General features: G+C 31.2%; 2 protein-coding genes across 2 annotated transcripts in view; both read right to left on the reverse strand.

Annotated features, from left to right (window-relative positions):
* Positions 1 to 2,495: 2,495 nt before the first annotated feature.
* On the reverse strand, positions 2,496 to 21,126 carry LOC145325994 (uncharacterized). The gene is made up of 12 exons (XM_080169054.1): positions 20,994 to 21,126; positions 20,553 to 20,618; positions 18,552 to 18,653; positions 12,702 to 12,763; positions 8,175 to 8,316; positions 7,635 to 7,804; positions 7,137 to 7,324; positions 6,569 to 6,642; positions 6,140 to 6,202; positions 5,797 to 5,878; positions 5,111 to 5,202; positions 2,496 to 3,778 (listed from the first exon to the last, which is right to left on the reverse strand). Exons 2-12 carry the CDS (start codon positions 20,564 to 20,566, stop codon positions 3,706 to 3,708), a joined length of 1,062 nt encoding a protein of 353 aa, XP_080025180.1. The 5' UTR covers positions 20,567 to 20,618; positions 20,994 to 21,126; the 3' UTR covers positions 2,496 to 3,705.
* Positions 21,127 to 21,722: 596 nt separating this feature from the next.
* LOC145325700 (uncharacterized) overlaps positions 21,723 to 22,640 on the reverse strand; it is a 159,971-nt gene continuing 159,053 nt past the window's right edge. Inside the window, exons 13-14 of the mRNA XM_080168654.1 lie at positions 22,455 to 22,579; positions 21,723 to 21,865 (exon numbers count right to left, since the gene is read on the reverse strand). Coding sequence (XP_080024780.1) covers positions 21,723 to 21,865; positions 22,455 to 22,579 — 268 coding nt within the window. The remainder of the gene's footprint in view (positions 21,866 to 22,454; positions 22,580 to 22,640) is intronic.

Genomic DNA, 22,640 nt, shown 5'->3' on the forward strand with positions numbered 1-22,640 from the left:
TTTTTGCCGCTATATGTTAATGTCGTGTTGGTGAGTTGCAGCTGGACTGAACAGTCAAATTGTCAACTCAAGGATCTCTTGGCCCTTCACCTCATACCCGTAGTACAGTACATTACAGACAAGCAACCCTTTGATTGCACGATCTTTGTCTGAAGATCCTAACTGTGCATGGAAATGAGTTGCGCCTTTTTGAGACCAAGGCATTCCCCCTACTCTGCTTTTATTTTAAAAATGCACTCCAATTTGTTGTATTAAAGACTTTAGATTCTAATAAATCTTGACTAATTGGTGAAAATATGCAATATCTAAACTTTTCAACAAATCTATAAGTAACAGAAGGAGTATTTTTCTTTATCACAATAATTGTCCATAATTTTTTATTCTTCATTGTCTTTTCCCTTAAGATGGATCTTGGACAAAGTAGCTTTATTACTATTTTTTTAGGAAGCTACTTTTCTTAAGTAAATGTCCTGAAGCTACTTTGTCCTGAAGCTACTTTGTCCGAAGCTACTTTGTCCGAAGCTACTTTGTCTGAAGCTTCTTTGTCCAAGATCCCTTCCAACGAATGATTATGTGACTGAAGCTAATACTATTGAATAACTATAATTTTTTCTTACAATACATTAATCAGATTAACAATCATAATATCTTATCAAATTATTTTTTGCTTCAAAGTTCGCGTACTATTCATCCTTTTGCTGGTTTGTCTTAACATTTAACAACAAAATTCCCGTTGGTTTAACACCTGTAAACATAAATAATAAACTATCTATCTATTAAATTATGCTTCTTAAAGTAAAACCTTAGACAACAAAGAAGCAAAGGTAATTTTAAGGTGTGCCGCACGTAAGCCTCAAATTTAAACCTGTTTGGATGCATTTAAATTTTTTCTAAAAATAAGGATTGTCATATTTGGGTCAGGGTTAAACCTTCCAGCTGATTTTTTAAAAATTTACAAAAGTTGATTTCCCTAAAGACATAAAGGCGGCTGACGCGCGGATGCTGAGCCCTGATTTTAAGGTAGGGATGGTTCAATGCAATTTAAAATTTCATACAAATCTCCCCCAAAAAATACCATTTGACATGGCAAAACTTTACAATAGACTTTTTGGGAAGAATTAATTTTTGTACCTGTTATATTCAGGAATCATCAAATAAAGTTTGAAAAACAAAGGGAAATTTTAACATGCCTAAACGAACGATAAAAGCTAACCGTTACGTACGGACCGACCCTAGTTATAAAAAAAGACTCGCTTTTGAAAACAAAAGAATTGTATTTTACATTTATTCTCTAAAAATGTTATTTTAATCATACAAAAATAAATGTTTATGATTCAATAACTTTCATACACTAACAAGGATGACAACATTTGGATCTAGTGCAGTTTATGGTAAAATGTTCCTGGCAACGAATATCTCTAAAAATCTACAAACCTTAAAGGCTGCTAGCTGCCAAACGGCTGAACATACATGACATGCCCGTAGACCGTTTTACGCGACATAAGAAAGCCCGTAACTAATCTGGCACACACAAAATCCATTGATGCCCAGGGAAAGCTTCACTAAGAAAAAAACGCATAAAATAAGTCTTTTTTTGCGCATTCATGTGCACTGCGAGATAACTGTGCATAGTTAAGTAATGACTATTCTAGATTATTTGTAAGACTTCTTTATACGGTTAAAAAACTGTTCGAGCTTTATCCATGCAATCCACCGTTTGGCCGTTAGCAGCAGCTTTAAAGTTTATAGATTTTGAATATACTCGTTATTAGGAACATTTCACCGAGAACTGCACTAGATCCCAATCTTCAAATGTAGCATAGCACTAAAACAAGGACAATTACATCTAATAATAGCAAAGCCAAGCAACGGAAATAAAGACAAGATAACAGAACATGGTGGGTAAATGGGTTATGTACAAAAATAAAAGAGGATGAAAGGGAAAAAAAATGCATTACGGAGCTATGTCTTACAGACAAATCAAATTAAATAGTAGCTTCATTAATAATATTTATAATTAACACAGATAAGTATCTTAAACTTATACTATAACATATCAATTTCATATAAAAAGTATTAATATTTCTTTACACATAAATTCTAATTATATTTTTCATAAAAAAGTTTTTAAAATTATTGAATATACTTTTAGTATTAATAAATAGATTTATAGATTTATAGATTGTCGAACATACGAAGGTTAATCATGTATCAATCAGAGAGGGAGGGAACATTGGTCTCAAAAACAATTTTAATTAAACTTTAATTATCAAGCAAATAAGCAATACATCCTAAGTAAAGATACCTCCTTTTCGTATCTTCGACTCGATGAAATTAGAATATATTTAATTATAGTGAATTTAGGTGCTATTTAAAAATTTCTATTATTTAAAAAAAATTATTTTAAAATTAATTTATATTTTACATATATATTCTAAAGGTACTTTGTAGTGTTAAATCACCGTTTATTTATTTTAGTAGCGCATCTACTGTACATCTAGTGCGAGACTGACTCTTACTGACTGACTGACGATATTATTTTTTGACATCTACATATTTAAAAGTCGCGTGAACTTTTGAAGTTTTATCAATGTTTTACTTATAAAATTTTCTTTGTACTGCAGTGTCAGTACGCAACTAATGATTACTAGGGCTGGGCAGCCGCGCATCAGCCCCGTGAAAGCCTTAGAAAATCAACCTTTTACAATTCTAAAAAATCAGCTGAAAGTCTAAACCTGACCCAAATATGGCAATCATACTTTTTAAAATATTTTTCAAAGCATCCAAAAGTTTTTTTTATTTAAGGCTCAGTAGAGGCTGACGCGCAGCTGCCGAGCCATTATGATAACTATCAAAACAAATTTAATGTTTAAAACTGAAGTTCAGAAATAATTGATATCAAATTTAAATAGTTAAAATAATTTTTTTATGGCTTAAAAGATTAAAAAGCAATTTTTAAATGAACAATTTTCTTAAGAAGAAAAAGTTAGAGAGAAAATATACATACATTTCTAGTTTGAACTAAATAGAATATGAAATTAATAATCTAACAGATCATTTAGATCCAAAGCAAACAATATAATTAAATAAAAAGTAAAGAACAAGGTTAAGGCATCTAAAGAAAATTGCCTTTAGGTCAATGTTATATAGATCAACATTGTTGCATAATAGCATGCTGTAATTGTAGTCAAATATGAAGCTTACATAATAGTGTTATTTATAATTGGCTGTAATGTTTTATTATCTTCAGATACCATAACCCTGTTCTAGTACATATAATCTAAGTTCTAAAATCACCAGTTTATAAAAAAATCATGCCTCAATTTTCTTTCTCCTTTGTTGTTTTTTTTTGGCAATTTTTTAGCCAAAAATTTTAAAATTAGACATTAAATGAAACTGTATTAAAGATACATACATATCTACTAATAGTTTTACCTATCTATCAAGTAAGGAAATCTATTTGGGATAAATGTTTACATAAATAATTTTATCTAATAGTTTCCATTTTTCTGCCATTCAAACTAAACTTATCAAACATAATCACAATATTTATTAAATAATCTCATTTCTAACATTTTTTGGCGCGAAAAGTTTCCAAAAATGTCACTAAACTAAAATAACTGGCATAGAATATAATCTTCTGATGTGGTGCATCTACTCTATAATTGACTTTGATGCGCAGTTTCTCTATAGTTGACTTTGTAGTTAATACTCTCTAGCGACGTAGTCAGACTCTGAGAGGTTGTCTAAGAATTCCACATGCTTCATACCAGACCGCCTAAAACAAAAGTTATTATCTGCAAAGGATATATAATATAAGGAGGCAATTTGGGCTAATTAAAACCCTCAACTAAATCTTTTTTATATGTTTCATCATTATTTGGCCACAACTCAGTCAAAAATGCTTACAAAATAGACCCTTTTCGACCTAAGATACTCAAATAGTTCCTTTACAAGCCCCATCAATCAGTTTTGGGATATCTCCATATTTCAAGGAAAATTAACAAAAAAAGGCAATATTGGGTGTTACCTTTTATATGCTCAGATACCATAAAATCAATATAAAAATACTTATTTATACTTTTCTCTCATTTTTCAAGTTTGATTCTGTTAAATTGGATATTCTTGAAGTGATTTATGCATTTGATTATACAGAAACATAATATTGGGTGGAAATAATTTTGAAATAAATTTGAGTATCTTAGGTCAAAAAGGTAAATTTTTTGAGCATTTTTGACTGAGTTGTGGCCAAATAACGATGAAACATATAAAAAAGTAACACACTTTATATTGACGTAAATCTTGTGTCGTGGACAGGATTTGCCAGGGGGGTGTGTGTGAAGCTCAACTAAAAATTATGCTACCCCCCCCCCCCCCTGAACAAAATCAAAAGAGTTTAGGGTGATGTAATACAGACGTTAATAGATTTATATCATGATAAAAACAAGGATGACAACTTTGATAATTAGGGAGGTACAAAAAAATATAAAATAAATGGTAATTGGGAGCCCCCGTCAACTAAAACTATGAAATAAATACAAAAAGGTATTTTTAATATTTTATAAAGAGACATTTTTGAGCTGTGGACTGACGGACTAACGGACAGACATACGAATGACTATGTATTTTGAATTATAGAGTAGCTCTGCTACTATCAGAAATAAAAATCATCATTTAAAATTAAATCTTACGAAAGTAAACTTGATATTGTGTTATTGTTTAGACTTCATCCAAATTAAGATTTTCTTAAAAGTGATCACTTACATAGAATTTTGGTATAGACGTTTATTCTAGTCATTTATATAAATGATTTTCACAGGAAATATCAGAAAATATATAAACTATGTTTCTATACATATAATGTTGCAAAATGTTTAAGAGTTAGACACTTTTGAAAGTAATTGGTCCACAGTTCAGAGAAAGTTTTCAAAGTTTTACTTGTCTATTATTATTTACAGAGCAGCTACTCTATTATTTAGATATGTGCGTCAGTACATAAGGGTCACATTGGTTCTTTGTATTTTAGAAATGAAAGAGTTGTGTGCACGTTTAAATACTTATTTTGTTGAATCTCGACTTTATTTTTCTTAAAAATCTGCAAAGGATTTACCTTTTTCCTGGAGTTTTCAGGATTGAACAGTATGGCCACTCCCTGGAGGGACGGGCGCTGCCACCAGAATGCTCGGACCCTCGTTCATCAGCCTGATATAAAGATTTTTATTTAGTTAAATGAACTTTATAATTGCATACAATGAATAAAAATAATATATTTATATAATCTATATATAAATAATATAAGTTTTTATGTATGGAGCTAAAGATATTACTGCTTCGAATTGATGTACTTTTTAGAGAAGTTTTATAAATGTCTTTGGTGTGGGTTTAGGTTTTTTTCCTTGACTTCCCCCGCTCTCCCCTATAACAACTATTTTTAAACCTATTTAAATAGTAAGGTTGCGTGATAAAAAACCCATATATTTAAATTTTATTCATTCTTAACCTCTTATCCTTATAACAAAGTCAAAGTTTCTCTGTCTGTGTGTGTGTACTGAAAGATCTCGCTAACCACTAAACTGATAGGTCCACTTTCAATTGTAGTTAATAAAAAAATGTTTCCATTTTGGTGGGTTGGAAACTTCATTTCAAGGGGCGAAATCTCTTGGGAGGGTTGTGGTACCCTCCCCCAAAATAATTTTAAATCTTCCCAGGACCTATAAGAAGCTAATCTATCCACCCCCCTGTCCTCACGGGCACCTAGAGGCCTCTAGAAGCCTAGCAACTAATAAAATACATTACCAAAGACTCCGGAGCAGGCGAAGATAATCTTGGGGGAGAAGTGGGGGAACCTCGCTGAGATAAATTTGATGAGGATGACAGTTTCCTGTTTTTTGAAAATTCCTTAAATCAAGAGGCTATACCGATTATAAAGAATCCTGCAAGGGTTAGGTACATATAGATACATTCAACCTATATTAACATTAGCAATTATGCTTTAACAGTGAAGATCTGTTTGTAAATACAAAAACGCTTAAATCAATATGTATATCCATCTTCCTCTAAATCTGTCAACTACAATTAATTGCAAGATTGTTTTTGGTCTATTGTCCTATCCCTAGATCCCTGGTTTAATAAGGAATTATTCCTGGTCATTTGAGAAAGAATGCTGGAGGGAGAGAAAGAGCCACCAGTAGTACGCTGCGAGGTTCCTGACCAGACAGGTAATATTGTTCACGGTTATCAAAAAAGAAATGTTTAATTCTATACAATATTACATGAACAAAAAAGAATGATGACGACATTCATAAGAAGCAAAGCTTTTAAAGAAAAGTAACAGCTGAGCAGAAGGTAAAATTAAGCAAAAGGCAAGAAATAGTGAGTTGTAGAGTAGATATTCAGTGGCTATGCAAATTTGACAATCTATCTTTAGTAATAATTGAGAAAAATGTAAAGATTACATGTATTGAAGAGCAGTACTGATTGATCGTAGGAAATGTTAACCATTTATCTTAAAAAGAAGCAAAGAAAATCACGTTTAAATATTTACAAATAAACCGTATTTTAATATTCCGTTCCTGAACTTGACTGTCCGCTGTTCACACTAGAACTTGACTTCCAACCACTTAGGCTTGAACTGCTCAACATCTAAAGCAATCAATTTATTAATTAATCAATGAATTTTTCAATTATTCTATTAATAAATTTTTCAATTAATCCATCAATAATTTTTTCAATTAATCTATCAATCAATTTTTCAATTAATCTATCAATCAATTTTTAAATCAATTAATATATCAATCAATCAATTGAACAATCAATCGATTAATTTATCTATCAAATTATTAATCAATTTAGCAATCAATTAAACAATAAATTTAGCAATCAATTAAACAATTAATTTAGCAATGAATTTAAAAATCAATCAATCAATTTAACAATAATTACATCAAAAATTAAGCAAACAAAAAACAACAAACAATTTATCAAAAAATTATCAATCAAAGTATCAATAAATTATCAATAAATTTATTAATAGCTTAATCTATTAATCATTTAATTAATTCATCAATCAATCAATTAATTTAATAATCATTTAATCAATCAATCTATCAACCATTGAGCTTATCATAAATCAATACCTTCTTGCCAGGAAGTGTCCAGGTAGAACCCCTGGAAGTGCTGGCAGTATCCTGTGTTGGCCTGCCTGTCAGAGAGGATTCAGAGCTCAGTTTCCTGGAGAGGACAGGTAGAGAAGTTTTTCTGGATGGAAGGCTGTCATAGGTTTTCCTTACGCCAGGTAAGGTAGAATCTGATAGCTTGCGCATGCCTAAACAAACAATAATGACCAAATTAGGTTATTTTCAATAGTACCAAGAATTACAAATTTGCATATAAAACAAGGAGGACAACATCCATAAAAGTTTAGTAAATCAGACCGTCGTCGGATGTAAAAAAAAATTAACAGTAATAGAATGCCATCCCCTGGGAGAAACCTTTTTACGCCAGTCAAAATAACTTTTTTCTGTAAAATGGAAAAAAACCTTTTTGACGACCAAGATTTATAATAGCTAATTTTTCTTGAAATGCACACGGGAAACTTGTAGAGTGACCTTTTTTCTCTTAAAAATATATTGTACCTGACTGATCAAAAGGTCGTCTTAGATTTGGCTCTGAAATCTTCCTAGTAATATTTTGGTTTCCGCTGCTGCTGCTGTGTCCGGCGCCAGAATAAAGGATATCCGTGGTTGAGGTGTACTTCTTGTTGTTGCCTCCGGCCGCACCTCCGCTTTCCGTTAAGTTCAATCCACTAAAATGAATAATTTCCAGTTAAAAATTGATACCTTCTGCTAAGGGTGCATTCACTAGTTTATAAATAAAGGATAACTTTGAATCATTATAATATCGTATGATAATTATGTAAACAAAAACTTGATATAAATTATCAACAAATTATAATCCCCCCCAAATAGTGACACTTAACAATGGATATTTTACTACTTGGATCTTACACCAGATTTTCATGTTATCTCCCTCCTTTTTTCCTCCTTCCACCCCTTTACCCCATCCCCTCCTACTGGATGAACGAACTGATCAATTAATGAGTTCCACGTTAGCAAGCTAAATTGACGACAAGTTTTCCCCAGTCATAATATCCACGTATATTCTACATCCTTTACCTTAGAGATCTAGTAAGACTAGAGAATGTTGGCGTTAGGAAATGTTTGTTGCTTGATCCGCCACTACCGGTAACGGAACCACTGCCGCTGTTTCCCGCCGTCGCTGTTAAGGATCCAAGGCTTGGAGTTAAGGTTGAACCTCCTAGAAAAAATAAAAAAAATAAAACACGTTAGATAAATAGAAAAAGAGGGATAGAGATATATAGATTGATAAGAAAGTTTATATACATTATACATAGATGGATTGATAATATACATAGAAATTGGAATTAGTTAAAACATGTACATCCCTTCTTATAAGAAACAAAATACCCCTTCTTTGGATTAAAATTATTTGTTGAAATGTTTGTACAACACAATCAAGAATATTTAAAAAGTCCCTAAAATATATTTGCCAACGAATTAGAGAACGTGAGAAAACTTCTGCGATTAATGTAATTAACAGTCCAATGTCCCCTCCCCCCTAGATATAATAAATAAATAAATCAGGTGAGCGTTACTTACTTACAGAGTAACTGCTTTACTTTAAAGTAAAAGTTCTTCGATGATAATTGCGATAAGATGCAATTTAATTAAGAAAATATTAAATTCAATTAATACAATAACATAGATAGAAAATAAATCAGGAAAAACATTTTCAAAAGCAATTAGATATTAAAAACCATTAAATTAATGTTTAACCTGCAGCTATAAGCCTCTAGAGGCACTATTAAGAATGGGGCGGGGAGGAATAATATTAATAATTAATTTTTTTATGGGTGGTGGAATTACCCACACATAAGATATTTAAACCCCCCCCTTGACCTATATAAAGCAACTATGTAAAGTAGATTTAAATCAATTCAGTGACTAGCGAGATTTTTGGTTACATGCATATTAAGAGATATAAGTTTTCCGGAATTTTAATGTAGGGAGGAGATTTGAAATCTGCATCAAATTTTAAGGATTTTTTATAAAATTCGTTTTTTGTATAATTCTTTATCTAAAAGCGGAAATACATTTTAAGTTAATTAATTTTGACCAATAGGATAGGTGGATTTTAAACTACCTGCACTCTAATTGGTTGAATGATGTACGACATCCAATCAGAGCGCAGATTTTTTAAATCCACCAATCACGGATGCCAAAATTAATTAACTTAATTTGTATTTCCGCTTTTAGATAAAGAATTATACAAAAAACGAATTTTATAAAAAATCCTTAAAATTTGATGCAGATTTCAAATCTCCTCCCTACATTTAAATTCCGGAAAACTTATATCTCTTAATGCATATACTCTTACTTTTAAATATATAAAAGTATTCAAACAAGTAAGATTTTTTGGTATTATCCTCTTAGAAATATTGTTTAGAATTTTTCAATTTTTATAAACTATAAGAGATTGCATGCACATTGAAGAAAGCAGTGTTGTTCAATTAAAAAATTTAGGAAGATTTTGCGGAGAAGGTTTTACTTTTAAGTTTTGGCAGGTATGTAAAAATCCGGTAAAGTTTTGCTTTAGTTCCACGTAATTCATTTAAAAGCACAAATTTTAATAGGCTAGAAAAAAATGCTGATTAAAATTCTAAGAAGGTATCCCTTCAATGATTGAAATTAGCTACTCAAGCATCCATCTTGCAGATGTGCATTCACTTCCGCATGACAAAAAATGATAGTATAATCGCTAAAATCAAAATAGCTAGAATTTAAAACTAAAACAAGGATGACAACATCCATAAAAAAGATGCACTAAAACGGTATTAAAATCAAAATAGCTAGAATTCAAAACTAAAACAAGGATGACAACATCCATAAAAGAGATGCACTAAAACGGTAGGACAAACGGACACTTGTATAGTGTCAGAACTGAATAATCAGAATATAAAAGTATAAGAGTCGAAGCAAAATTTCAGTAAATTTGTTGAAAAACTGCTTGATACAGGATAATGTTTATGGACATACTTACATATTTAGGTCTTGATTATAGAGTTGCTTCGCGTATAATATTGTAATTTGTTGTCCCAGGAATCAATATACCAAAAATTAGATCAAACGGATAATTAGATCACATAAAAATTTGTTGTTAAAAAAGTAGAAAAATCGACATGTTTAAAAATGGACGTATGGACATTCTGATAATGATTATAGAGTTGCTACGCTTTCTAAATCGTACCTAACTTCTACAGGAATCACCATGCAAATTTTCAAATCGATAGGACAATTCTAATTATAGAATAGCTTCGTTTTTAAAATTATTAATAACGCCAAAACACAAATTGATGGGAATTCACTCATCATAAGAGCATTAATTTCCTTTATATCAAGAGACCTGAAGTAAAAAATATCCCATTAAGTTAATGGATAAAAAGTGGGGACACTGTTAGTTTGATTTAACCAATCAAGAATAGTTCTTTAAACCATCGAGTGTGAGAATGTATTGAAACTTTGGGTACAAGTATGATTTCTAGTCTAATGTCCCAACCCCCCTCCCTGACCCGTATCAGACTTGCCAACAAGAAAAGTATTAAAAAATCAATTGAGTTTATATTGTTATAATATCAATGTAAAATTCCAATAATTGGTAGAAATAATAATTTAATATAGAAAATACTTATACTAATAATGGATATGGGATATGTGGATATAATTTGTCGTTGATTTACTTTGCTAATATGGATTTTATTTATTGGTCCGTTCGTTTATCCAATAGCAGATTAGGGGATTAGGTAAAGTAGGTGGATCGGGGAAGGTGCTCGTTATTCTAGCCAGCTGTAAGCATCACTTTAACTGAATGCATGAAAATCTGCTGCAACATCCAAGTAATAATATATTGATTATACTAAAATATTTGATTTTTTTATATACAAAAAAATCTTTTTCCTGTTTTTTTGCTAGTGCGCTGGTGATATTTATACGTCAATGATGGCACACACAAATCTTGTTCCTTATAAGGTCTCATTTCAAATTAAAATTCAAATCAATTGTTGCACACTGGCCCCACCAACCGCCACCCCAATATCCCGTATAACTTTTGGGGATAATTAATTTACATTTTTAGTAGCAAGGTCATTATATTTTGAATTTGTCTTTAGGTCAGTTATTTTAATATATTAAAAATGAAAAATATAAGAATAAAACCAGTTTTGTCACAGGTTTGGGTAACAAAATGGTATTAAGTTTATGATTTTTATATCAATATTCGTAGAAAATTATTTTTAATGCGTTGCTACACATGATTTTTCAGAATGGATCAGTACCGTTTCTAATCCAGCGGATATTATTCGGATTCGAAGTTAAACTGGAAAAATTATCATATTTTTAAAATCTACAGATTTATAGGCAAAAACACCTAATAAGATTGTATATGTTTATTGTTTAAATTAAGGTAAAAAGCTATCCGTTACGTACGGATTGACGGACCAACCTCAATTATAGAAAAGCTTCGCTTTTAAAAATAAATCTAAGATAAATAAGATCTGATCACCTATAGCTGCTTGCAAATAATACGACTAAATATTTTTTAAAAATTAAAATGTAAAAGCAAATTAAGAAAAGATAAGCAGCAAGTAAAATCTAGATAGTATCAGAAAGAAAGAGAGATAGTCGGAAGAAGGAAGGGCAATAGCCTATAAATTAATCCCCTCCCCACATATCCCCTCAAAAATATATAAAATATTTCTTGACTTTTGTTAGCTTAATATAGAACACAAAATAAATATTTTAATATTATTGAAGGAATTTATTTGCATTTTACAAAATATATCTAAAAATATAGTTGTATAACCCAGACAACTACCTAAATCCAGTGTTGGGGACCTTTTTCGTCTGCTTGTTTTCCGCTCTTTTGTAGGGACTTGTCTGTATTAATATTCCCAATGCTATTGGATGATATTCAAAGACCCAATTGAAAATCGTCACAGGGCCTCAGTGTTGGAACAAACAGTTATTTAACCCTTTTCCCTCAATTCTTTTAATATAATTTTTACAAAATAATAACATATGAAATGAAAAAATTAATAAAATTAAACATAACGTAGATGATCTTTCATTGACTTTGTTCATTAAGATTTCGCTCCATTCTTTTGTGGAATATTCATAAAGGTCTTTCTCGGGATTGATAGTTTTAGGCTACTTTATTCACAAATTTAAGTCATTGGATGTTTTTTTTAAGTTTTGTGTCATCTCCCTTGAATAATGAACCACTAGGCGCAACATTTGTATATTTGTACCACAGCGCTACAAGACACAATAAAAACTGTCCCGAATTTGTATTAATTTTGAGGAACACGACTCCAGTGACGTCATATTTTTCTTTCCCGAAAAAGGGAAGGGGGGAAGAAAATCTCTTCAAAAGAGATGGGGAAAACCCCCTTTTCTCCCATCTCTTTTTTCTTCCCCCCTTCCCTTTTTTTTCTTTACCCCTTCCCTTTTTCGGGAAAGAAAAATATGACGTAACTGGAGTCGTGTTCCTCAAAATTAATACAAATTCGGGACAGTTTTTATTGTGTCCGCTACAACTAGAAAAATAGGTTGATCGGTCTTTCTTACCTGATTTGTGCTTTAATGAAAATCTTCCAGGGCCTCTTTGTAGCGTTGAAGGCACAGATTTCCTAAAAAAATAAACATAGAATACTTTATGTGAATGGATAGACAGGTAGCTTATTCTGCAGTTGGGTTGATAAACCATAGAATGTATCTTCCTTTAAAATTCTAGGCAACGACTTTCTTTACTAAAGCTCACAGAACTATAAACTATAGATGAATAAACAGGAAGAACTATGCGTAATGATATAAGGGTTTCTAAAGTAGCATTTCAAAATAAAGATTAAAATAGAGGGATAGATGTGTAGCATTGGAGCATTGAGTTTTTACTTTCATAAATATAACCATGGATTAATAAATAAAATAAAATATATGTAGATTACTTGTAGATAATAGCCTACTGAACCAAAAATAATAGACTAAATTAGATAGATTGACAGGTAGTTCTAAAGTGTTGCTGGTATTGACTTTTTAATACATACTCATAGATTACTTTAGATAGGAAACTCTAAACTCAAGTAGTTGTATCATTGTAATTGGTTGGTTTTAAGCTATTTTGCCTAGTAGCATAATATAGATTACCCGTTATAAATGTCGAAAATTCACACTTTGACGGGGTTCAATAAAGTTGTACTAAAAATTCTATATCATTCTATAAAAACACTCCACTCATTCTATACTTATTATTCTAAGAAATGGCTGCCATATTATTTGATTAGTGCTAATTAGATGTATTAAAAATTCAAGGTTCTTCTTTCATTATAGCTATCAGATTTATTAATTAATTGCTTGAAGCCCAGCTACATTATAATATGGTGCGTTCGTGTGTCCTTCGCTACGTCATTGTTAGTTGTGTAATTTTGCAATTAAATAAATACAATAGTAGTTAATAATTTAAATACTATAATTGAAATACATTTATAAATATAAAGATTCCTTAAATACACTAGAAAGTGATTTATGAACCAACACCTGCCAACAAGTATCTATTTTGGTTGTTTTTAAAAAGTTTTAGGAAGACAATGTAACTGTAACTCTAAAATGAATCCTAATTTAAAACAGTTGAAGGTGTCAGTTCAGATAAGTTATTCGCTTCAAATATCATGGCGAATATTGTTATGGGTTGGTCTGCATTTTAGAGAACTTTTAGGAGCTAAACTACTCTACAGCTCATCTTGTTTCAGTCTGTCCGTCAGTCTGCCCGTCCGTAACGCTAGGCTACTATAGAAAGACTGCTGTTTTATGATATTTCCATTACCAAAGAGCAACCAGCATACAACTTACTCTGTTCGTCGGTCGGTCGACGATGCTACAAAAGACGTGTAATGGATTTTTAAGAAAGTTTCGTTATTTTCTTTTCTAATTACATTATTTAATTTTTTAAGACCACTCTATAAATGCTCCATGATTTGTTTTGTGCTTAACTACTTAAGAAAGTTGTCATTCTTGTTCAAAATAATGTACAGGAATAAGTATAAAGGAGCTAGGGTGACTAAATCCTCAACAGCCCAATTCGGTGATTGGTTGCTGCTTTTCAATCACCGTTAAATCTCAGATAAATCAATGTTTTATCTTATTCAAAATTATATCTGAATTTCTATTCCTTATCAAGGTATAGAAAGCTGTATAATAAGTTCATTATTTAAAGAATCCAAACTGAGTACAATCACAAAATAGCTCCAAATAATTTGACCAAAAATAAGATCGCTAACAATAATAACATAAAATAAAACCTTGCTTTCCACTTAGTCAAAACTGCTAATGAAAGACTCAAACTTGACGAACATATTTCTCCAGTAGAGTAGAGTAGCTTTGCTTTTCGTAAATAATCATTTTGTCCAGTCTTTGATGTTTAAAAGGTAGAATGCTGCATGCATTCTTATTCTTTTTATATATTTTTATTTTCCCGCATCTATTTCATCTTATTTTAAATACTCAAGATTTTCTATTTACTGTCAGTCCGTTCATTTTCTGAATAGTCTTATGTATTCCAAAATTTCCACGGTGATTCCTTTTACTATAAGGTACAAGTTTAAGAGCGAAGCAACTATACAGTCATTACCAGAAAATAAAACCAAGGTTTTTTTATTTTGAATATAAATCTGTTAGCATTTTTTTGAGAATCTTTAGAAGATAAGGAATAATGTTGAAAAAAAACATTTCTATAATTTCAAATTTAAGCATGGTAGAATAGTCTCTTACGTCATTTGTTTACGTTTTTCCGAATGTCTTATTTGATGAGCTTCGCTTTTGTGAATTTTGCATTCCTTGTTAATTTTCTTTTCTATTTAAGTTGAGTACTTGCAGTCTATTTTAAAGAGACATTCCAGTATGTTCAATAGTGAATATAAATTCACTGTGCAATTACATTGATAATATTAGGCCTGAAATATTTCAAGCGGGGCTCAAATGCGTTAAAGAGCCCCAACTGTTTTTTTTGACTTTATGCTGCAGCTAAAATCCACACAATCGCAGCTTGATTTGCATCAATAATCAGCAGCTGAGATTTCCTTTTAAAATATGAAGAGACAGCCAGGCAACCCCGTTTTTTTTCATTAATTTTCAGCCGCAGCCAATTCGCCATAAAAATGAGATGTTGCCGAGCCCTATTCTCTACATTTAAATGTTGAATGTATTTTCCCTCTGAAGGAAAACCTTTTTTTCCATATATTTTCTTTAGAAGCTAGTAAAAGTGGCTGACTCAGACTATGGCGTAAAAAAAATTAACCAATAAGAGGCCAGTATACAATGTAATTGAACAATGGTAAAATTTATAGTGGCCTCTCATTTGTTAATTTTTTGACGTCATAATCTGAGTCTGCCACTTTTACTAGCTTCTTTTTTTTAAGCCTTTTATATAATTATATTTGAGACTTCAATTCTTTTTTCTTTAAAAATGAAGTTTGTATCTATTTCTCTTTCGTTTTTTTGTTCCATTTTTTAGTAGGTGTTAGTCTTTTCAAAAGCGAGGCTTCTGTAAAAACAATTTTCTTTTTAATTTTTCACTCAGTATTTAAAGGCGTAACTACTCTATAATAATTTCAGCACAAGAGTAAGTACGCTCATTTTTAATTTGTAACCTACAATTTTATAGACACGATTTTTGTTTTATTTAAAATCTGTATATTTTCGTTTGTGTTTTTCTTACTAAAATTTGAATTATTATTTTAAGTAAAGGTTTGAATTATTTATGAAATCCTCACATTTAAATGTAATTAACAATTTTTTTAATAAGTTATGTATGAAAATATCGTATCAATAATCATTAATCAGATAACAACAATTTTGATTGATAATTAATGGTGAAGAATTTTAAAGAATTATCCAGGGAGGGTGAAGTTTGGGGGGGTAAATACCCCCTCCTAAATGGTTGGGGGTGCCTACGGAACCACCAGGGTAGAGGAAAACTTTAAAAGGCACCCCCAAATTCGTTTTTTTTTTTTTGGGGGGGGGGGGTAATCACCACTTGGACCCCTTGGACGTCCTTGGGTGAAGTAACCCCTTTTTAGCCAATATATAGAAGAGGGTTAAAAAAAATGCAAGAAATATGTATTTTTTTCTAAAGTTTGATATAAATAATAATATATGATACACCCATTAATAGAAAAAAAGGCTAGGGTCGAAACCACTAGACTTTTAAAACATATCGACATTCAATATATTATTTATCTAAAAAATCTATCTTATATGTGTTTTTTTGTTGTATATTATATATTTCCTTAAAAGGAGTTTTTGTGTGTATGTTTATTTAGCTCTAGGCTACCCTTATACCAGAGTAATGTGCATATAAATAGGTTAAAAAAAGATTTAGCCAAAGACAAAAATAAGGTTTACACTCTGAGCTAAATTTAATATAACCAAAAAGTTTGACTTTTTTGCTGTTTGGCTTACTTGAACATAGGTAAAATAAACTTTAAAAAACATATAAAAATACGTTATGTAAGGTATAGGGCAATTTTACCCCGAAAAGAATATTTACCCAATGTATTCAAAGTTTCATTGGAGAAAGAAAAAGTTAAAAATACTCTCTATTTATACCCCTTTATTTTATTAGCGCTCCAATTATGATTGTTTTAGTGAAATGGTAAGCACTCCTTACCATATTCCATCCCAAAACATCCCAAATTCCATGGCTCCAATTAACCCATCTTTTTCTAGTCCTATGTTTACATCACAAAATAAGAATCTAGAAAAAGAGGGTATTCATAAAAAGGTAACTATTTCTAGAAATAGTCCTTCCCTATAAAACACTGACGTGCACAGGGTTTTGCCATCCCAAAATATTGACACTCTCCTAACGAATTGTTACGTTACACCCCTCTTAAACCAAAATCAACTATTTGTGTCCTTGAGTATGGAAAAAATTGCTTTTGAGATAAAGTTCTATTAGATCGTAGCAAAATAAAATAAAATAATTATACTTATTTTTTATCGCATTGTATTATAGACAGCTTTCCGTGGATATAGGAATAAAAAAAGATTAAAAGCAGGTTTGTTAGCCCCTAGTTGAATTTTAGGATTTTTATTTTAATATTCATAAAAAAATTGTCTGTAATACGATGCTATACATGATTTTTCTGCTTCGAAGCTATACTGTAAAAATAAGTTGATCCTTTAATTCTTGCGTGTGAATTTTGTCTATGTTTTCACTTAAAGAAGAAAGTCAGTTTAATTAAAATTCCAATGCCCCCTCCCTGTCTGAGTTAAAATGCATCAAAGAAATAAAAATACAATTGTTTTATCTTTTCATGCAAATAAATTTCATCTTTATTGAAAGCAAACTTTCTTTACAACTCATAGTTTTCTGTTAGTCGGTTGAATAGAAAGAAACAAGGATGACAACATCTATAAGTAGCGAAGCACAAAGTATTATGGATAGAAACTCGAACTCGAAGTGGGTTAAAGTATGTCATAAATCATGCATAAATTAATTAAAATCACAAAGTCATTAATATTTCTTTTTCATTTGTTGTAGTTTGTATATTTTAACAACATGACTGAAATATTGACGGACCGAGTAAACTATATAATGGATTTTTATTTAAATAGGGAATCTTCACGAAAAAAAGCTGTCTGTCTTGAACAGCAGCAGAGAAAATCACATTTCTAGCATAGAGCGTAAGGGCTGACGAACTGAGAGAGGCAAAGTAAATTATACAGTATCTTAGAAGATAATCCCAAAACAAAATTTTTCACCAACCAAAAAGTCTTTGTTATTATTGAATGTATTCATTCTAGTTTATTTTTATTTTAACTATGCAGAATATTAACTATTTTTCCCCTCAATTTTTTTACAATTGTTAGTGCATTTAAATAAAAACGATTATTAATCAAGTTCAATTAAAGCGAAAATAAGAAAGTGGAGAATTTTTGCAATCATCAGTTATTAAAAGTAAAAATCACAAGAATGTTAGATTAAAAGGGGTAATCTATTGGTCCTTATTAAAAATGGAAACCAATATCTAGCACTATCAGAAGCTAAAATAGTAGGGGGATGAGGGGGTTGGTACTGAGGTCTAAGGGACCCTAGGTTTTGGCATAGTTATTTATCGCATTGTTTTTTAGACAGCTTTCCTTGGATATTAAAATTAAAAATTATAAGATTAACATCTGTTTTGTTAACCCCAAAATGCCAAAGGCCCGAGTTAAAAAAAACTGGTTTAAAATTTTTGATTTCTATATTCATATTCGTAGAAAATTGTCTGTAATTCGATGCTATATTTGATTTGTCATTTTGGCTAAAAACCGGTTCCTTCGGCACCTCGGGGCTAAAAAACTGGTTTTAATCTTATAATTGTACATTCTATATCCGCGGAAACCTTTTTATAATACGAGGCGAGAAATAACTATTCTTACCTTTTATCCTCAATTTTGACAATAGTTTTGCTAGGAGAGTCGCCAGTGTTAGATTTCTTTCGGTCCAAGGCATCAGAAAATTTTCGCAAATCTGGAAAGCTTCTGAAAAAATGAATTCTCATATAAAAGAGGTAGGATATTTACGTGTCCGATTCAGTTGTCTTTTATAAGGGAGCCTGTGTTTTTTTGTAGAGTATTTTTTTTTATTTTGAGGTTTGATTTGTTGGTGCTAATGTGGGAATGTGGCCCCGTTTCTAGCCTCGGGGGTTCGTAACAACGAGCGATGCAGACAGACGGACGAACCTTCACTATTTATAGATCAGCTTCGCTGATCTGATTATTACCATGAACCAAAACAGGATTCAGTTAAGATGTTTATTTTATGAAAGCAGTCAGATTACTAATTATTTACAACAATATAAGATAATACATGGATTAGGTATAGAGATAAGCAAATGTAATTGAAGTACTAAATAAAGCATACTCAAAATAAAGCTTGCCCCATCCAGGAACATAATAAAAGATTAAAATTAACAATTAGCTACACAGCTGTACAAAATAATTAATTGATATCTACACAATGGCTCCGCCCCCAGTGGGGAGGTGAATAAACAGAAAATAGGGTTAGAGCTAAGGAGCGAAGCTATTCTACAAGTGAGGTCGTACTACACTAACAATCTATGGATTGCCCCGGTAGGCTATAAACATTAACGTGGAGTAGTTAACGAATAAGAGCCAGTATTCAAAAGGCTATATTTATGGCCAACATTTAATAGAGAAAAACTTTTAGGAATTAAAGAATTATCCAATCGATATAAAAGTTAGTTTTTGAGTCTTGGTGATAATTTTCTTTGTTTCAATCTAGACAATTTAGATTTGCTTTAAGAATGTTCTATTCCTTGTTTACTGGTACAAATTTAAAAGTTTAAAAATAAATGTCTGTTTATTAATTTACATCCGTAAAAGTTTTCATGTGAGCAAAGTTGGAAGTTTCTTTATGTTTAATAAGTTAATAAGAAACAAACTATATAGCACGTTTTTATAACATACAAATATTATTCAACAAGGAGGACAACATACATAAAGGCAAAGCTCTGAAACGGTAGGACAAACGAACATCAATACTTGCAGAGTTTTAGAACTGAATAATCAGAATATAAATGTATAAGGGTCGAAACAAAATTGTAAATCTATTGAAAATACTTAAATACGGGATAATGTTTAAGGACATACTTACATTTTTACGACTTGATTATAGAGATGCTTTGCTTATAAGATTGTGCATTGATGTCCTAGGATTTAATTAAATAATTTAATAAAAACATCATATTAATCTAATAATCTTATTACATAAAAATTTGCTGTTGAAAAGTTAAAAAGCAATGGAATTAAAATGAACGCCAAGACATTCTAGTAACGATTGTAGAGTTGCTATGCTTTTAAAATCTTACCTAACTACTACATTGATCACCATGCAAAGTTTGAAATCGATAAGTCAATTCTAACATGCTTAAGTTAACGAAAAGAGATAAACGTTACTGACTGGCGGACGGACCGACCCTAATTATAGAAAAACGCTTTAAAAATATCTATAAAATATCCAAAAAAATATGGAGAGAGGGACAGAAAAACAGACAATTAAACAAAGGGATATAAAGGATAAATATATATGAGTAAAATTCTATTGACAAATGGACAGAATGGCAGAGAGAATGTCTACTAGATAGATGATTCTTATTAGACAGACAAATACATCAACATACAGGTGGACAAACAAATGGACAAAAAGATGGACAGACAGATAAACAGACAGATATACAGACAGATAAACTGACAGATGGACAGACACATTGGCACATATATTGACAGACAGATGAGCATGTATATAGACAGTCAGATGGACAGACAGATGGACATACATATGGATTGGACATACAAATGGAAAGACAAACGTACAGACAAACAGACATATAAATAGAAAGATAGACATACACATGTTACCTTTGTCTTGACATAGTATTGCGATCATTTCCATTTGTCTCATACCCATAATTCACCTCTCCATCCCTTAAATCATAATTAATAATTCTTACATAACTTTTTTGGCTCACTGGCTCACTAAAATCAGTGAGGCTCGCAGTGAATCAAAATTATCCCCACCTAATTTTTAGCGAGCCTCACTGATTTTAGTGAGGCAACTTATACAGCCACACTTAGCCGCGCGGATTTTTGGGCATGCCAGAACCTGTTTATACTAACATGAAAATGGCGTTGCCTCCCGGCTGATCAATTTTCTCCGGGCCGTACAATCATTTTACCCTAAAAGACTATGGCGCCTTTTCCATTAGATAATAGACAACCAGCCAATCAACTAGGTAGTTATATTATATGTTCGATTAGAGTGTTTTTGTGATAAGAAATTAAAAATTATTAAAACCTTACCCATCCAGGCTGTAGCTGACTAAATCCTCATCTGAAGGTCTGAACCAGGAGCTGGATGATCCTCCAGACCGTCCTGTTCATACATATACTTAGAATAGGATGCTTTGGCTCATGAACAGGAACGAATGTGTTAACAGACATAACCTCCCGTTAATTACAACATAAAGTTCAATAATTGACTTTCTTAAAATTTCTTCATGCTTATAAGGTGTCACAAAAAAAACTGTTAAAAAAATGTTGTAAATGACATCAAATTTATTTTCCGCGATTTTTACATCCCTAGAAAATGAAGATTAATAAATCAATTAAGCTTTTTTACAACCATGAAAACAATTGCATTCAAATTCAAAACTATTTTTCTTTAAATTTGAAATTTGTCAATTAAGAAGGATGATATAGACAAGATATAGAGTAATTGCACTGCTAATAGTACTAGCAGAATTATAAGAAATGTTACGTTACATTTAGAACAAGATAAAAATCAACCAATCGACTTTTAGGATATGTTAAGTAGGGTGGGTCGATTTTGGAATTTCACATTAGTAGACATTGGCAAGGGTTACTGGGCCAATATAAAACCCTGTGAAACTTGAAAGAAGTTTTTAAAGTTTCAAAGGGTTTTATATAGGCCCAGTAACCCTTGCCAATGTGTACTAATGTGAAAATCCCCAAAAAAAACATGCAAATCGACCCGCCCTAATGTGAGTGGACTTGCTACAAAAATTGAAATTAAGTATAAGTTCCTCCAAGTGTGTTTGAGTTACTACTCCAATTTGAGCCAGATCCATTTTTCAATGAGCCGGAGCTGTTTTTCTGGCTGCCAGGGCCGCTGGAATAATCTCGCGGTAGTGTGCTCAGCTGCAGAGGCTGGCCTAAAATTCAAAGATCTAGAGATATTAATTGATTTTGTAGATATAAAAAAAATATTTTTAAAAGTGTCAAAATTACTTTAATTATTATAAAGCGTCTTTAGATTAGGTTATATGGATTCGAAGAATCTGTATGTTTTTTTTCTTATACAAACAACGAAATTAATTCGGGAATAAATCACGAAACCTATACGTGATTTTCAGCTGTCGTTGGGAATCAACACAAGGTAGAATTAACCAAATATTATTTTAGATTTATTTCGCTTGTTGGTCATACCTTATTCTGTTTTCTTGCTCGCTTTGGCACAGATGTCTAAAGTAGAAGGGGAAGAGGGAGGCAGATATTTGGACAATATTAGTTATAGGAAAAATCTACATTTTTATTCAATCTATAAATTTTAAATGGACATGGGGGCTCTACGGTAAATAGAAACTATGTTATTGTAGAGGTGCTACGCTTTGAAGATAACTTTATTATTTGTTACAGGAATCTTCATGCCAGAATTACCATTCATATGTATATATTATGGAAGTACAGACAAACGGACATTACAGCATTATTGAATAGCACCAATTATAATGAAAAAATTACCTTTGGTGTTATTGATATTAGTATTGTAGGGTTTCAGAGATAGGGACCTTCTCAGCTCATCTGATCTTTTAAACAAATCACTAGAGATGGTTGACATCTTGCCTACTGTACTATTACCAGAGTATCTACATAGATAGATATATAGATAGATAGATAGATAGATAGATAGATAGATAGATAGATAGA

This window comes from Acartia tonsa, chromosome 8 (assembly GCF_053477335.1).
Source record: "Acartia tonsa isolate MP-2025a chromosome 8, ASM5347733v1, whole genome shotgun sequence".
Lineage (NCBI taxonomy): Eukaryota > Metazoa > Arthropoda > Copepoda > Calanoida > Acartiidae > Acartia > Acartia tonsa.

Bases quoted from the DNA above. Each gene is read 5' to 3' on its own strand.
- LOC145325994 (XM_080169054.1), bottom strand. The intron at 12,764-18,551 runs GTAAGAATAGTT...TTATTTTTTTAG, and splicing joins GTCAAAATTGAGGATAAAAG to GAAATCTGTGCCTTCAACGC. The intron at 7,325-7,634 runs GTACAATATATT...TTGTTTGTTTAG, and splicing joins ACGACCTTTTGATCAGTCAG to GCATGCGCAAGCTATCAGAT.